The sequence below is a fragment of the Cryptomeria japonica genome, chromosome 6 (genome assembly GCF_030272615.1).
Source record: "Cryptomeria japonica chromosome 6, Sugi_1.0, whole genome shotgun sequence".
Taxonomy (NCBI): domain Eukaryota; kingdom Viridiplantae; phylum Streptophyta; class Pinopsida; order Cupressales; family Cupressaceae; genus Cryptomeria; species Cryptomeria japonica.
Genome location: NC_081410.1, coordinates 150585424 through 150600027, shown reverse-complemented (window position 1 = coordinate 150600027; position 14604 = coordinate 150585424). Strand labels below are relative to the sequence as shown.

Here is a 14604-nt window from a genome sequence, read left to right as displayed (position 1 = left end):
AACTTCTAAGTGGCCAAGAAGAGGTGCTACTAGTTTGCTTGATTCTAACATATTCCTTTGACTAGCTCTTATTATTTCACTTGGCCATGCAAATTAGAAAGAAGATGATAATAAGGAAAAGAATAGTGATAGGTGACACCCTCTCATGGACACTCTAAACTCCACTAATGTATGAGGTCTTCCTCCCATTGCTACTATTTTCACTACTTAACTTTATTTTATGATATTCTTTGCTTTGTTGCTTTGTCTACAATTTAAAGGTGTAACTATTTCAACCCACCTTTTTCATGAATATTTTTAACACTATTTTATTAATGATAATCTAAGCACTTATTCATAAAAGAAAAAATCTTAATCTATGAATCTATGAACCAAACAAGTAACAATATAGAAGAGGTCTCGTATTTTCAAAATAGAGAAGAATCAAAGTTCTTAAAAATATATGCTTCCAAAAGATACTAATAAATGATCTTTGAAAATAATTGATATTAAAGTTCGTATTTATATAATAATTTGAACTTAAAATTTTCTAAATATCATTTAATTATATTATATCCTATGAAAACATTTATATGAAAGACACTATCATTTAAGTTAATTGTAGGTAGTTTTTCTACAGAGGTTGCAAGGGCAAAACAAAATATTGTATCAGTTTTGAAGATCTTATATGCTTTTCTGATTTCAAGCTATAAATTCAGCTAAATTAGTGTTCAAAGAGAAGGATTTAATATGGAAACACCAACTAATACTACTATCAACAAAGAAAAGTTATGTCACATAAAAGAACAACCTGAATCACTTAATGAATCTTATTCCTTTTAGATATATTACAAATTACAAATGAAGAAAACTGTGAGAAGTATCAAGTGATTTATCAGTGACCCACATATTATAACTATTAAACCAGGTACACCTTGCAGGAAAAATTTGCTTCAATCAGAATCTGATGAAAAATTATTTTAATACAGTAAAAACACAATAATGCTCTCCCCCTTCTAGATACTGACAAACATAATTATCATCAAAATCTTGCAAATAAAAACTCCAAAATATAAAACAAATCAAGGAAGCCAACAATTATATTTCGAGATCCATGCACCAAACTGGAAAAGCTGGTACATCATAACCACCTTCAATAGGTTACAATTATAATTTTCTGTCATTAATAAGCCACAAAACAATCTTAGAAAATAATTATCAAGCCATAAACTAGTCTTCGCGACAGTCAACTTGTAACCTATGGTTTTTTTTACAATTGAGGTGGTCTGGCCTTCTTCCTTGAGCACACTAATACACAAACCTTTATTCTAAGGATTTTAGTATTTACAGCAAATCAAATTCCATGTGTTCTAATGTCTTTGTCATTTAGCAGCAATCTTCACAACACTGGCTTCTGGTCCAGAGTAATTGCTTGAGTTCAACTACTGAAGATGTAATTTTGTCCTGACAGCAATTATTTTGGAACTCACCATTTTATTTCAGATTTAACAAGAAATAGACCTTTTGTTGCCTACTTCCTTAACAACACTTGCACACAAACCATGGTTTTATTATTATATATATGCACAATAGATTCCATAAATGTGTACTCTCACAACCGAAATACTACTATACTGCTACAGCTTCTTTATGTTGATTGGTCTTAGATTGCAAACTCTGGTAGTACTCAACCAGCACTTTCCATCCACCACTACACATGAAACCATCTGGAGGATTCTCGCCATTTTTGGCAAGATTACGCATCTGTAGAAGTGGAAACTCGCTAAGTCAAGCAGCACTTACATTTGTCTTATAGGCTTCAAGTACAAAAAAAGTTAAGTTTCCCTCGAAGCAGATACTTCAGAACTCTTGATAATAATATTAAATATTAAACTAAGTTGACATATGCCTAAGATAGCATGGATCCCAATAATTATTAACGGAGAATGTAATAAGTATCAAATATGTTCCATACCTTAGTGCCTGAAATGAAGAGAAAATCATCAGATCGTGATGGATCAAAAAATGCCATTTTGTTTTGCCTTTTGTCATAGGCAGCAACCTACACAAGTTCAGATAGGGGTATTACAAATGCTTAAGTTATTTACAAAAACAGCATGTATGATGCAACTTCATGGTCAAATAACTCTATTTCAGCATTCGCTCAAGTAGAAGGCTTGGATTGGAAATTGTAATATTCGACAGAGGTGGATATAACTTCTTTATTAAAGAATCCCCAATATTTTTGAGTCCTTATAATAACAAAATAAAAAGTTCTAGGCCAAAGTGAGCTGAAAATTCATTGTAACCTAGGAAACCATCATAGTCGTGCAAATCTAATCATTGAATAGTCCAGACTCAAATTAGTTTACTGTTTATAAACAAATGACAAAAATAAATTAGCATTCTTACTAAAAGCATACCCTGAATGGGAGAATGTTGAGCCTCTCTAGGCCAGGAGACATACTGAGAACCATCTTTCCATGATCTGGGTCATACAAGTCTCTTTTCTTCGTAGGATGACCCATGCCAGCAGGATCCCGACCAACAATATAAAAGTCCGCCCCAGCATTTATCCGAGCCTTAGCATGCCACTGAACTTCTGTTGGCCCTGCATAATGCATGGGAGAGGGGAAAATGGCCACAACTGTTGTCTCTGGATCAAGGACACCTTCTTCAAGAACCTAAGAAAAAAGCCGTTCAAAACAATATCAAATTGCAACTCACACAGGTTCCAAACAGGTTTATGATATCTGAAATTGCTTATAGGCTACTATTCAAGCTCTCATTTGCTGGTAAAACAGATTCTGTTACCAACGACTATTTAACCCAAGCCCACCATGCTCAATCAGCAGTCAGAATATGCTTAAGCATATTTTGTTTAATATTGAGCTGGTCAAACTCAGGTCTCAATTGCTAACCCACACTTACTAGGAGTTGAAACAAAGTATTTAGCAAAGACCTTGTCATGTTGTTTCATTCGCCAACTAAGAGGCACATCATCCGATTTTGTAAAGCCACCCAATGGATGCAGGAGTAAGATAGGATTCTTGTAGCCCATATCAAGAAGACGTCTACGGGTATCTGTCATTAGCAAGGCATGTCCATTATGAACTGGATTTCTTAACTGGAAAGCAAACACTGCATCTGCATTGCGTCTTTCAAATTCTTCACGGAGTTGTTTAGGAGAAAGCCTGTAGTGATCTAAACCATCATTGTATCTTATCTGCTCTATGACCTCCAGATCACCTCCAATTAACCATTTCCCCGCATGAGCTATTGCTTCTTCCACATATGGCAATCCTGGAGCTGTTGTTCCCCATGTTCTTGCAATGCGTTCCTCTTTGTTATGTTTATAAATTTCAATGCTGCATAAACATGAACATTTAAATCATTATTTTCAGTCTATTAATACAATACTATTCAGCTGTAGAACCATAGCTCTGCTTGTATCAACCCTATGAACTATCATCACCAATGTTTCACAAGAATCCATCGTTTGCAAACCAGATTTGGAAAAGAATACGAAACTGTAAACATAATTCATGAGAACAAGCACAGGAAGGATAATCAAAACAATTTCTGTAGCGTATATCCTTTGATGTTGGTGTGTTTTAACTATTTAAGCACTGATGTAATCTAAAAGAATATTATCATCAGACTTGTGCAAATGATATAACTTTTATAAATATATCCAAAATCATTAAGTTTATACAGTGAAGAGAGTGATTCTGACACGTCAATCTCAAAATAATTCAATGCCATGCTTGGAACCCTATCCAAAAACTACCTAAATCCAAATAAGTTATAACACATATCTAGAATATAAATAAACCGGAAGTGCGGAGACTTGCACCAGAACCCCACAAGGCTTCATCAATGAAGCTGATTGATGATAAGTTTGATAGGTGAGGCCCTTTTGTGCCACATTCTCATCAAGTGAGGGATAGCTCAAGTCCCATAGCATAGAGAGGTTGTAAGAATGCTTAAGGTTTAGCGTCTTGCAGCTTGACACGGTATCTAGTTGCAGCTTAAGCACCTTTTGATAAGGTAAATTACAATGCAAAATGTCACAAATTTTCACAAGCTATAAATGTACCAAAGCAGAAAGTCCAAAACACATACCCAGGCGAGTCAGGCCTACCATGCCTACTTACACAGGTCATTCTATTTCCTCTTTTAGAAAGATTTCAATAATCATATCTTGAATCTAAAGATGGCAAGTACAAATGGCAGATTAAGATACAAAGATAATCTTGTTAGCTTTATACTACAATGAGTAGATCAAAAAAGTAATTCGACAATTCGTCTGGCAGAATCAATTGTAGAGGGACTTAATATACAGCAAAACGTACATTGGTTGAATTGAAAAATGAAAATGGATTTTCGAAAAAGCGGCTTCTAATGCCCAATAAAGTTGTTTACAGAAACACAAATCCAACTGTTGAAAAATACAATCACATCCCACTCACTCTATCTATCTTTCGTTGCAAAAAGCTCCCTCAAACAAATTAATCAAAACATATTTAAACTATTACTTAATTTCTAATATTGTAAATTTAGAATCAACTTTTATCCATGTTGTCACCAAATTAAAACAAACAAAGCAGGAATCAAACAAAATGAAATCTACATGTCAAAGCCTAGTGAAGATAATCATAAGAGGAGACATTTAAAGTTTTAGTTTCCAATACAGTCCGTCCCCAAATATATCTAGTACTAAAACCAAACATCATTCTCCGCAACTTAAAATACCAAAACTTAAATAGAAACCATGGGAATCCGAGATCCTTTAACAGACAAAATCCAAATCTACCAAAGGTGCATTTTTTTATGACAGCTGGGAACCATAGATGCCAGTAAACTCCATAATAAGAAGATGGACTGCATACCCGTCCCCACATCCACATCCAGAATTTCTGGTGACCACATTTTTATAGGACATAACTGTCTCCTTATTCATTTACTCATGTACCCTAATTTGATTGGCACCCCCATCCTTGTACTGGTACTGGTACCCCTCATATCCTTGTTAGTATGCTGCAGACATTTAGTAAGTGATCTGAAAGCATGCAAATAAGCATAGATTAAAATACCATCATATTTTACAGTTTGATTAACACTTATTCATAGGCTAGCTCTACAACGGTTTTGCTGAAGTAGTCTACCCAATGTAAAACGAATGCTCAAGACAAAGTAGCCTACTAGCTCATACTTAAATTAATAATTACCAAATTTTGTGTTTCTAATGGAAAAACAGGAGATTATGATCAAGATTCAACACACAAAATCAGAGAGCAATATAGTTATCTTCCTTTTTGTAAACACTGAAAATTGTCCTAGGTCTGCAATGACACTTTTCACAAAAATTTCATCCAAACTAATTAAAAGGACTAATCTTCTTCTTCTAATTCCTTATAATTAAATAATTTTAAATTATTTAATTATTATTCTTCTAATCTTCAATCAAATAATTTTCATTATTTAATTAAGGTTCATTATCTCTTTTTTAATCAATCGCCCAACTTAACTATTATTCTCCAATTGAATAATTATTTTAATTATTTTATCCCTTTACCTTGAACAAATTATTCTTCCAAAAGTAATAATTCTTTTAATTATTTAATCTCTAAATCAGTTCGCTTTATTTAATTATCCATATGAGTGAGCGAAAAAATAAATTTTATTTATTTATTTACAACCCCATTTACCACTCAACTTACCAAATTCCTCACTTCTACTTGATACTTTCTCTCCTCACTCAACTCTTCCATCTCCTTCTCCTTGACTCCCACTTGCCAAATTCACTCCTCACTTATCTCACCTCCCTCTCCACTTAACTCTTCCTTCCAATCGATCTCCACCATTGATCTCCCAAAATCCAATTCAATCCTAGCCCTCCATCCAACTTAAACCCTCTATAAATTTGAATCATCCTCACATTTCAAATCCAACCACGATCTTCCACGCTTTTTGAATCATCATCATTATCTTGAGCTTTCGTAATCATGCTTTTGTGTACTGAATAAATCTGAGAGCCACTCGAATTGCTGAAAAGGTCAATGGAGAATTTGCAAGATGGATGTGGCATTGTGTTGGTTTGCATTTAATTTCATTGTTACATTTCAGTTTCGTTTTCTTCATTGGTTTGATTAGGATCTTGCATGAATCTTGAGTTTGTGGTTGCTCTTACGCTTTGTGCATTTGGATGATTTTTCATGGTCAACACTTTTTATTATAGTTGTGTTGACAATAAAAGATTTAATATAATATGTGGCTGCAACTCAATTTTGGGGCAGCAAATTACATTTCCAATGGCCTATTTACTAATTTCTGTGATAGAGAAATAAGTCACTAACAAATTAACTGTATTTATAGCTACCATTCAGCAGTTGAAACTTGATGCTACTTTGTAATGTCTGCATTCAATAAGTTTGCAATGGAGCAAAATCCAGTGAAAGACAGGGACGCATCCACCCCCACTTTCCTGCCGTTTCGGGGATGTGTGGATGGAGCAGAGATAACCTCCCACTGAACTGCCACCATCCGTATGCTAGGGACGGCTTGGGGACAGCAGGAACGCCCAGGTGTCCCTCGACCGTCCTGAGAATGCCCAGGCGTCTCCCAAACCAAACCTGGGTGGTTAAAAAGCGTTTCTAAATTAAAAATAAAAAATAAAAAATCTTGATTCCTGTGCCAAGGGCTGAACCCTAATGGCAAGTGCACCCACACCCTCACACCACCCTCCCCTCTCCTGGACAAGCCCTCTAAGCTGTATTAAACAATCAAAAATCCTCACACTCACTCACAATTTCATTTCATCAGCTAGGTTGAAGAGGAGTTGCAAGTGCAAGAGAGGTGAGAAAGAGTGTGATTGAGTTGTTGCAAGTGCAAGAGGGGTGAGGAGCAAGAAGAAGTGGAAGAAGAGGGATTCTACACCAAGTTCGGAGGATTTTTCAAGCACAAGGTAGGATTTTATGACTAGTTTTCCAATTTTATTTTTTTAAAGTTTCAACTTTCATTTTCAAAATTTAATTTTAATAATAATTCCATAGACATGGTTGCAAATGCATATTCAATGATTCATAGATTCATTGCATTGTTCAATGTTCATATAGTCATCAAGATTCAACATTGAAATTTAAATTTGATTTTCAAATTTGTCAAAACGGGCTTAAACTTGTAAAATTGATTTTATATTGTTTATTGCTGTGCCACAATGAGCTCTCATGACATGAGTAAGGATGAGGTAGAGGTTCATAGTGAAAATACTGAATCTGAATATGCACATGAGGCTGAGGGGGGTGACCATGGGGCCAAGCATTCAAAGATTAATTGCAGTGTTCATTGTTCATTGTTCGTATGATCATCAAGATTCAACATTGAAATTTAAATTTTATTTTCAAATTTGTCAAACTAGGCTGAAACATATAAATTTGAATTTATATTGTTTATTGTAGTGTCACAATAAGCTCTCATGACATGAGTGAAGATGAGGTAGAGGTTCATAGTGAAAGTATTGAATATGAATATGCACCCGAGGCTGAGGGGGTTGACCATAGGGCTGAGCCTGAACCTAAGGCCCAAACTAGATTCATGGCAACTACAACTGCAAGTATAGAGTGCCCCTTTGCATTATGGCAAAGTATGCTAGGGGTCCTTTTGATCATAAGTCTCCTCTCAAACAATTTGCAACGAAATTACCAGGCACATCTGGTGGCACAAGGTTGTGGAAGTGCCACTTTTGTGATCTAGAATTTTTTGGCAGCATTACTAGCATTAATGTACACCTCCTTATTATTCGAGGAAAAGGTGTGGATATATATTCTTTTCTGACAAAAGCAACAAACCTCAAATATAGAGCTGAGATAAACAAGCTGTGGGGTGTCCCTGATGACAATGCAGCTACACCTATGCCTACTACTGTCTCATGGGATGCAAGTTTGGCAGAGCCATCACAAAGGTCTAGTCATACTTTGTGGACAAGAGTAGAAGTGATGCCAGGTTCTTCTTCAAGTGTCCATGCTGAAGAGGGTAGGGGGAATGCAAATTGACAAGTAACACCATAGCTGATTTGTTCAATGTGCAGTTGAAAGATGATACAGATGATGTCATTGGCAAGTTCTTCTTTGCCAATGGCATCTCATTTCATGTAGCTTGATCTCCTTATAATAAGGAGATGATGTCAATGGTAGCAAAGGGAGGACCATCATATGTGCCACCAAGTGAGACAAAATTGAGGAACATGATCTTGGAAAAGAACTATTTTAAGATCAATGTTGATAGAGAAAATGAAGGAATGTTGGGTGAAGAGTGGATGCAATATAGTCATGGATGGGTGGATGGAAATTAGGAATCATCCACTCATCAATATCATGGTTACATGTACACAGGGCCCATGTTTTATTAAGGTGGTTGATTGTTCTAGGCAACACAAAGATGCTGACCTTCAGTTTCAGGTCCTTAGGGATGCTATTGAGGAGCTTGACCACTCATCAATATCATGGTTACATGTACACAAGGCCCATGTTTTATTAAGGTGGTTGATTGTTCTAGGCAACACAAAGAGGCTGACCTTCAGTTTCAGGTCCTTAGGGAAGCTATTGAGGAGCTTGGACCACAAAATGTGGTCCAACTAGTGAGAGATGTGGCACATGTGTGCATAATTGTGGGAAAATTTGTTGACACAGCTCATAGACATATCTGGTGGACTCCATGTTGTCGGCATGCCATGAATAATGCACTTAAGGACATGGGGAGATTGGGTGGATCAGAGCAATGGTTAGTGATGCTAGAGATGTGCAGATGTTTATCTGCAAACACCACACTTCACATACACTCTTCAAGAGCTTCTCTAAGAAGAAGTTCTTGAAACCTATTGAGACCAGATATGCATCCTATTTCATTCTCTTGGAGGGAATGATTGAGTTGCAAGAGTCACTGCAACTCATGGTTATGATAGCAGATTGGAATCGATGGCTAAGTCCAAGATAGAGCAGGGAGAAGGGTGAAGGATTCAGTGTAGAGTGATGCATTTTGGAGTGATGGAAAATATATAGTCTCCATCACTACTCTAGTTGTCCAAGTCATCACATATGGGGATGCGAATGCACCTAACCTTGGAGAGGTGTATGAGTGCATTGATTCTATGCTTGACCAAATGAGGGTTGTCATGCGAGAGGACCCCTCATTAGCATACTATAATGAGCACATTCAGCCAATCATTCATCAAAGATGGGAGAAGCTCAACACTCCCTTACACATGGCCCTATGTATTGAATCCCAAGTGGTACAAAACTAGGCATGGTCTAGTTACACCGATACAGATGTTGAGGTGAAGGCATGGTTCTTTAGGGCCATTGAAAATATGTATGATCTTGTAGATGCCAACATGATTCACATTGAGTGGACCAAATTTGCCACTCTTAGGGGTTATTCTGAGGCAGCCAAGATGGATATGGCAACTATGGCACAGGAGAATTGCCATGAACCAAAATCTTTGACTACCACTCTAGCCATTCGATTGCTATCTCAGTTTCTAGTTCTTCAGTTACTACGAGGAACTAGTCTACCTACAGCTTCATCAACTCCCTTAAGAGGAACAAACTTACCTCTAAGAGAGCAGAGAAGATTATGGTTGTACATAGTGCTTTGCATCTCATTTACCACAAGACATTTGTGTACAAGAGAGTTTAACAACACGATGGAATGTAGAGCCAAAGGATCCAACACAAACTGATGAGGATGCTACAATTCTAGAGGCAGAACTGGTTGGTATTAGTTTGGTAAAGTTTGACCATGCGGAGTCCTGTAGTTCCAATGATGAGTTTGGGGATGATTACAAGCCTCCCTTCACTACATTTTGTTATTTTGATATCATGCCACTCATTGTAATCATCTTTATGATATTTTGGATATAAAAGAAATCTCCAATTTTACATTTTCTTTTGTCAAATTCTAGTAGTATTCAAGTATTTTAGTATTTAGTATTTAGTATTTGCAATTTTGTTATTTTACTAATTTGCCAATGTTTCATTTGAAATGTAATTCTTATACATCTTTTTATAACTAGTTTTTAAGTACCATATGTATATTAGTGCTGCTCCCACCACCGTCCCCCCACCATCCCCAAACTTAGGCCGTCGGTCCCTCGTCCCCACATCTCCCTGTCAGGAAACTCGGTGGAACATTGGTAAAAGCCTAATCCAGTTGGGAAAAATAGACTCATTACAGAGTACAGAGTTCCAATTATGCTTTAGATATCATCAGGCTATACCATAGGTAAGATTAATATTGGTAATTAAAACAGGTTTAAAACAAACTGGCTGTATGTGTCGAAGGGGCTAGCAGAATTTCCATATGACAATTCCAAAATTCAGAAAAAGTTAAATATGAACCATATTAAAAAAAGATGTTTGGTATATAAACAAATCTATATAAAATCTACTCATCACATCATGTTCTACTTATTTGGCATACTCAGGTTAACTAAATTAATATGTAGCCTAACCTTTACTTAATGAAGTCCTTACTGTCCACTGAGGTTCTATAAAAGCAAAAGCTAATGTACATTAGTAACTTGTTGATTGTATCTTATCATTGGTGTTTGGATGGGGGTTGTGATTCCCTGATCCTACATTTACCTGTATTGACAATATCTTTTATAATTTTAAATTCATTGGCCAAAGAGACTATATATTTGCCATTAACAATATTTGAAATCACTTCATGAGGGGAACATACTAAATTATTCGTACACATAAGGATCAAGAAACTCTAAGTGCTTATCCTCATTCTGGCAGGGATCTAGCTGAGAGGTAGGGCACTTATCCCCCCTATGATCCACTTCTAAAAATAGGCTTGCAGTCCCTAAAAGGAGTTATGTAGAGTTAGCTTTTTATCTATGGAATACCATATTGAGGAAGGGAGTGCAAAGAGCCTATAAGTTAACAGCCCATGTGCCTGACCAATAAGTAACTAAAAAGACACTGCAAATACAAATCAAGGATTCAAGAATAGATACTAACCGAAAGATCAAATACTGACCATAAGGGTGATCCACTCTTGTTCAAACCTAGCCATGACATGCCAGAAGAGAAAAACAAAAAAAGTGGGGAGGATAAAGAGAAGGAACACTAACTTTCTCCTATTTGCAACAAGTTTCCCATTCTGACTTGGCAGTGCAACATCCTTATGCTGGCCAATTGCTTCCTTATGCAAATCATCAACGGCCAGAACAATAGGCAGATAGTTCCGTTTCCATTGGCCTGGATATAGACTTCAACTAATTTCTGTGATTTAGAGTTCAGTCACACACAGGTTTACTGAATTTTTGCCTACAGTTCAATAGTTGAGGATACTTTACGGTTTGTACATTCAATAAGTTTACTGTGGAGTAAAATCCTATATCCCAGTTGGGAAAAAACAACCTCTATACAAAGTACAGAGTTCCAATTATGCCTGATACACCAAAAAGCTATAACATAGTTAAGATCCAAATTAGTAATTACAGCAGGTTTATGCCTACAATTCAATAGTTGAGGCAACTTTATGGTGTGTGCATTCAGTAAGTTTACTATGGAGTAAAAATCTTATATCCCAGTGGGGGAAAAAACAAACTCTATACAGGGTAGAGAGTTCCAATTATGCCTGAGACACCAAAAGGCTATACCATAGGCAAGATCCAAATTAGTAATTACAGCAGGTTTAAAGTATAGCCACTCTATGCGTCAAATGGACTAGTGGAATACCCATGGACTAGTGGAATACCCATATGACAATTTCAAAACTCAGGAGAAGTTAAATATGGACAATATTAAATTAAAATGTTCAGTATATAAACAAATCTACATCAAATCTAGTCATCTTATCATGTTCTACATATTCGGCGTAGCAGGTTAGCCAAACTGACATGTAGCCTAGCCTTTAAGTCAATAAAGTCCTTGCTGCCCACCGACTTTCTATAAAAGCAAAAGCTAAATGTACATTAGTTACTCCTTGATTGTACCATCTAATTGATGTTTGGTTGGGGGCTGTGATTCCCTGATCTCGAAGTACATTTCATTTCCTATTTATCTTTGCCTCTCGTCTCTCATGCATGTCATGTCATAGGTGTCTTTTCTATTTGACAATATCTTTTCCAATTCTGAATTCATTCATCAAAGAGATTATATATTTGCCAATAAAAATCTTTGAAGATCATTTCATGAAGTAGGACGTTAAATTATTCCTACATGTAAGGGTAAAGAAACTCTAGATACTTGTCCTCATTCTGGCAGTGGTTTAGCTGTCAGGTGGGGCCCTTATCCCCCGAGAGTCCACCTCTAAAACTTGGCTTGCTCTCCCTTTCTAAGTGTTGTGTGGAATTGACTTTTTAGCCGTGATACACTGTATTGAAGGAGGAAGTGCAGATCGCCTAAATGTTAAAGGGCCATTTGCAAGATCAAAAAGCAAATATAAAGACAATATAAACAACCAGTCAACAATAGATACTAACTGGAAAACCAGCTCCTGACCATAAGATCAATTCAGTTTTGTCCAAGCCTTGCAATTAAATACGCCAGAAGAGTAAATAAGAAAAAATGGAAGTGAAGGAGGGGAAAAGGAAGAACACTGACTTTCTCATAATTGCAATAAGTTTCCCATTCTGATTCAGTAATGCAACATCCTTACGCTGGCCAATTGCTTCCTTCTGCAAGTCATCAATGGCCAAAACAATGGGCACTGACATGTTAACAAAGGAACCATCCTGCAGCCTGAGGCAATTGAAATGAAGAGTTTGGAGGAACTCGGTCTGTCTCATGAAGCCCTTGAGAGGGCTAGCCCATCCTTCGCTCACAACATGGGCCCATTCTAAATCAATCCTTGAAAGCCTTATTTGAGGCAATGAACGAGCTTCCTTCCTTCTAGAATCCCTTTGGCTCTCTGGAACAATCAGGTCCACGAGCTTCCCACCATCAGGCTCAATCAGAGAACACCTAATGTAACTGCCTTTTCTCATTGAGAGGCACATCGGGGATTCAAGCAAACCGGTTCTGTATTTGAAACGAACATGGTTTATGCGCAGGTGACTATGTATAGGAAAAAGATGGGTTTTGCAAAACGGAGACTGAACATTGGTTGTTCTCAACATTGCTCCACCTGTAAAGGCCATTCCAGAGGAAACAAAATTTTCTTAGGGAACTTTACTAAGCAGGCGTACGCTACAGCGAATTTGAGCTGAATTAAAAAGATTGGATTTTCTGTACAAATGCAAGGAAAATTCCATGTGGGTATAGAATTTCTTTTACAAACTAAAGATTTCCCAATAACTGTAACATGATAATACTATCTATATATGAAAAATTTCAATGGAACTTAAACATACTCAAACTACATAAAACTAGATTTGGATGAAGCCAACTTACCCGAGGGCGTTGTTACTGCATCAATTTCTTCAAGCTTTAGCAACAGAAATGTAATTATGGAGCTATTTCTAAAGGGAGGCTACAACAAAAGCCAAGAGATCGTAATCACTGGAGAAGCTGGGCAATGAATGTTTACGCATCGATGGGCTAGATTCAGTTGGTTTTGGATTTATGTTTGAGGAATCTTCATTTTAGATTGATGGGACAGAAAGGGACAGAAGAATGGCTTCAACTGCAAAAGCTTCAATTGCCTCTCTATAGGAGACTAGGGGATGAACCTGGCTCGCTTTCTGACCATGTTTCCGAATCACAATACCCTATGCCAACGAGGTATTATTTTGCTTTTTTTAATATTGCGGATCAATGTGCAAATTGAATGAATGAAGAGGGAACTGGTTAAGTGCTATTCCCGAGCATATACTACTTAATATTATTATTCATTATTATTCATTAATCATTGTGGGGAGCCATCTACTTAAAAAATAAATTGATTTATTTTTTTCGTTGAAGAGTCATTAAAACAATATAATAAAGTCGGTGGACATCACACATCAAGATTCAGGATTACATAAGTACAACGTTATAAATTATATTTTATTAAATTAGATGATAATTTATTTTGAAGATATTTTTATTTAAATGCTATATTATAATTTATTTGATATAATACTAAAGTATTTATATTTATATAATTAATTTATAAAAATTAAATAATATCAAAGAGTTGTAGATTAATTGGTTGAGCATAATTAGTGAGAGTGATGTTATGTTCTTACATTAGATCATTCACCAAGGATCAAATTCTTAGACATGCAAAAACTAAGGGATGTGGAGGAGATTATATTGTATGCAACTTTGACAAAATAGATGCCTCTCAATTTTCAGTTGAAGAGGTATCAGGGAAGGCTCTCTCTCTCTCTCTCTCTCTCTCTCTCTCTCTCTCTCTCTCTCTCTCTCTCTCTCTCTCTCTCTCTCTCTCTCTCTCTCTCTCTCTCTCTCTCTCTGCTTGAGGTGTGACTACTCAAGTCTCAATCACCTTTTCTGGTTTTCCTTGATTCTTATTTTATTCTCACCATCTTGTAGTCTTCCTTGATTATTATAGGCTTTTGCATCTACATTTGCGATGGAGTTAAATAGTACAAACAATAGGCTAGAATTTTGACATGGTTGGAAAGAATTTGTCAATCGTCACAACCTGCAATTGGGAGATTTTGTTGTG

The 14604-nt window shown here is 36.4% G+C and overlaps 1 protein-coding gene across 2 annotated transcripts; it reads right to left on the bottom strand.

The window, feature by feature from the left end:
- Window positions 1-1052: 1052 nt before the first annotated feature.
- LOC131064999 (ATP sulfurylase 1, chloroplastic) lies at window positions 1053-13750 on the bottom strand. 2 transcript variants are annotated; one of them, XM_057999370.2, is made up of 6 exons: window positions 13386-13750; window positions 12597-13119; window positions 2942-3347; window positions 2403-2663; window positions 1955-2041; window positions 1053-1743 (listed from the first exon to the last, which is right to left on the bottom strand). In XM_057999370.2, exons 2-6 carry the CDS (start codon window positions 13109-13111, stop codon window positions 1609-1611), a joined length of 1404 nt encoding a protein of 467 aa, XP_057855353.1. In that variant the 5' UTR covers window positions 13112-13119; window positions 13386-13750; the 3' UTR covers window positions 1053-1608. The 2 variants fall into 2 exon arrangements, with proteins under 2 accessions (XP_057855353.1, XP_059063231.1); XM_059207248.1 differs by lacking the exons at window positions 12597-13119; window positions 13386-13750 and adding an exon at window positions 4872-4984.
- Between the last annotated feature and the right edge of the window lie 854 nt (window positions 13751-14604).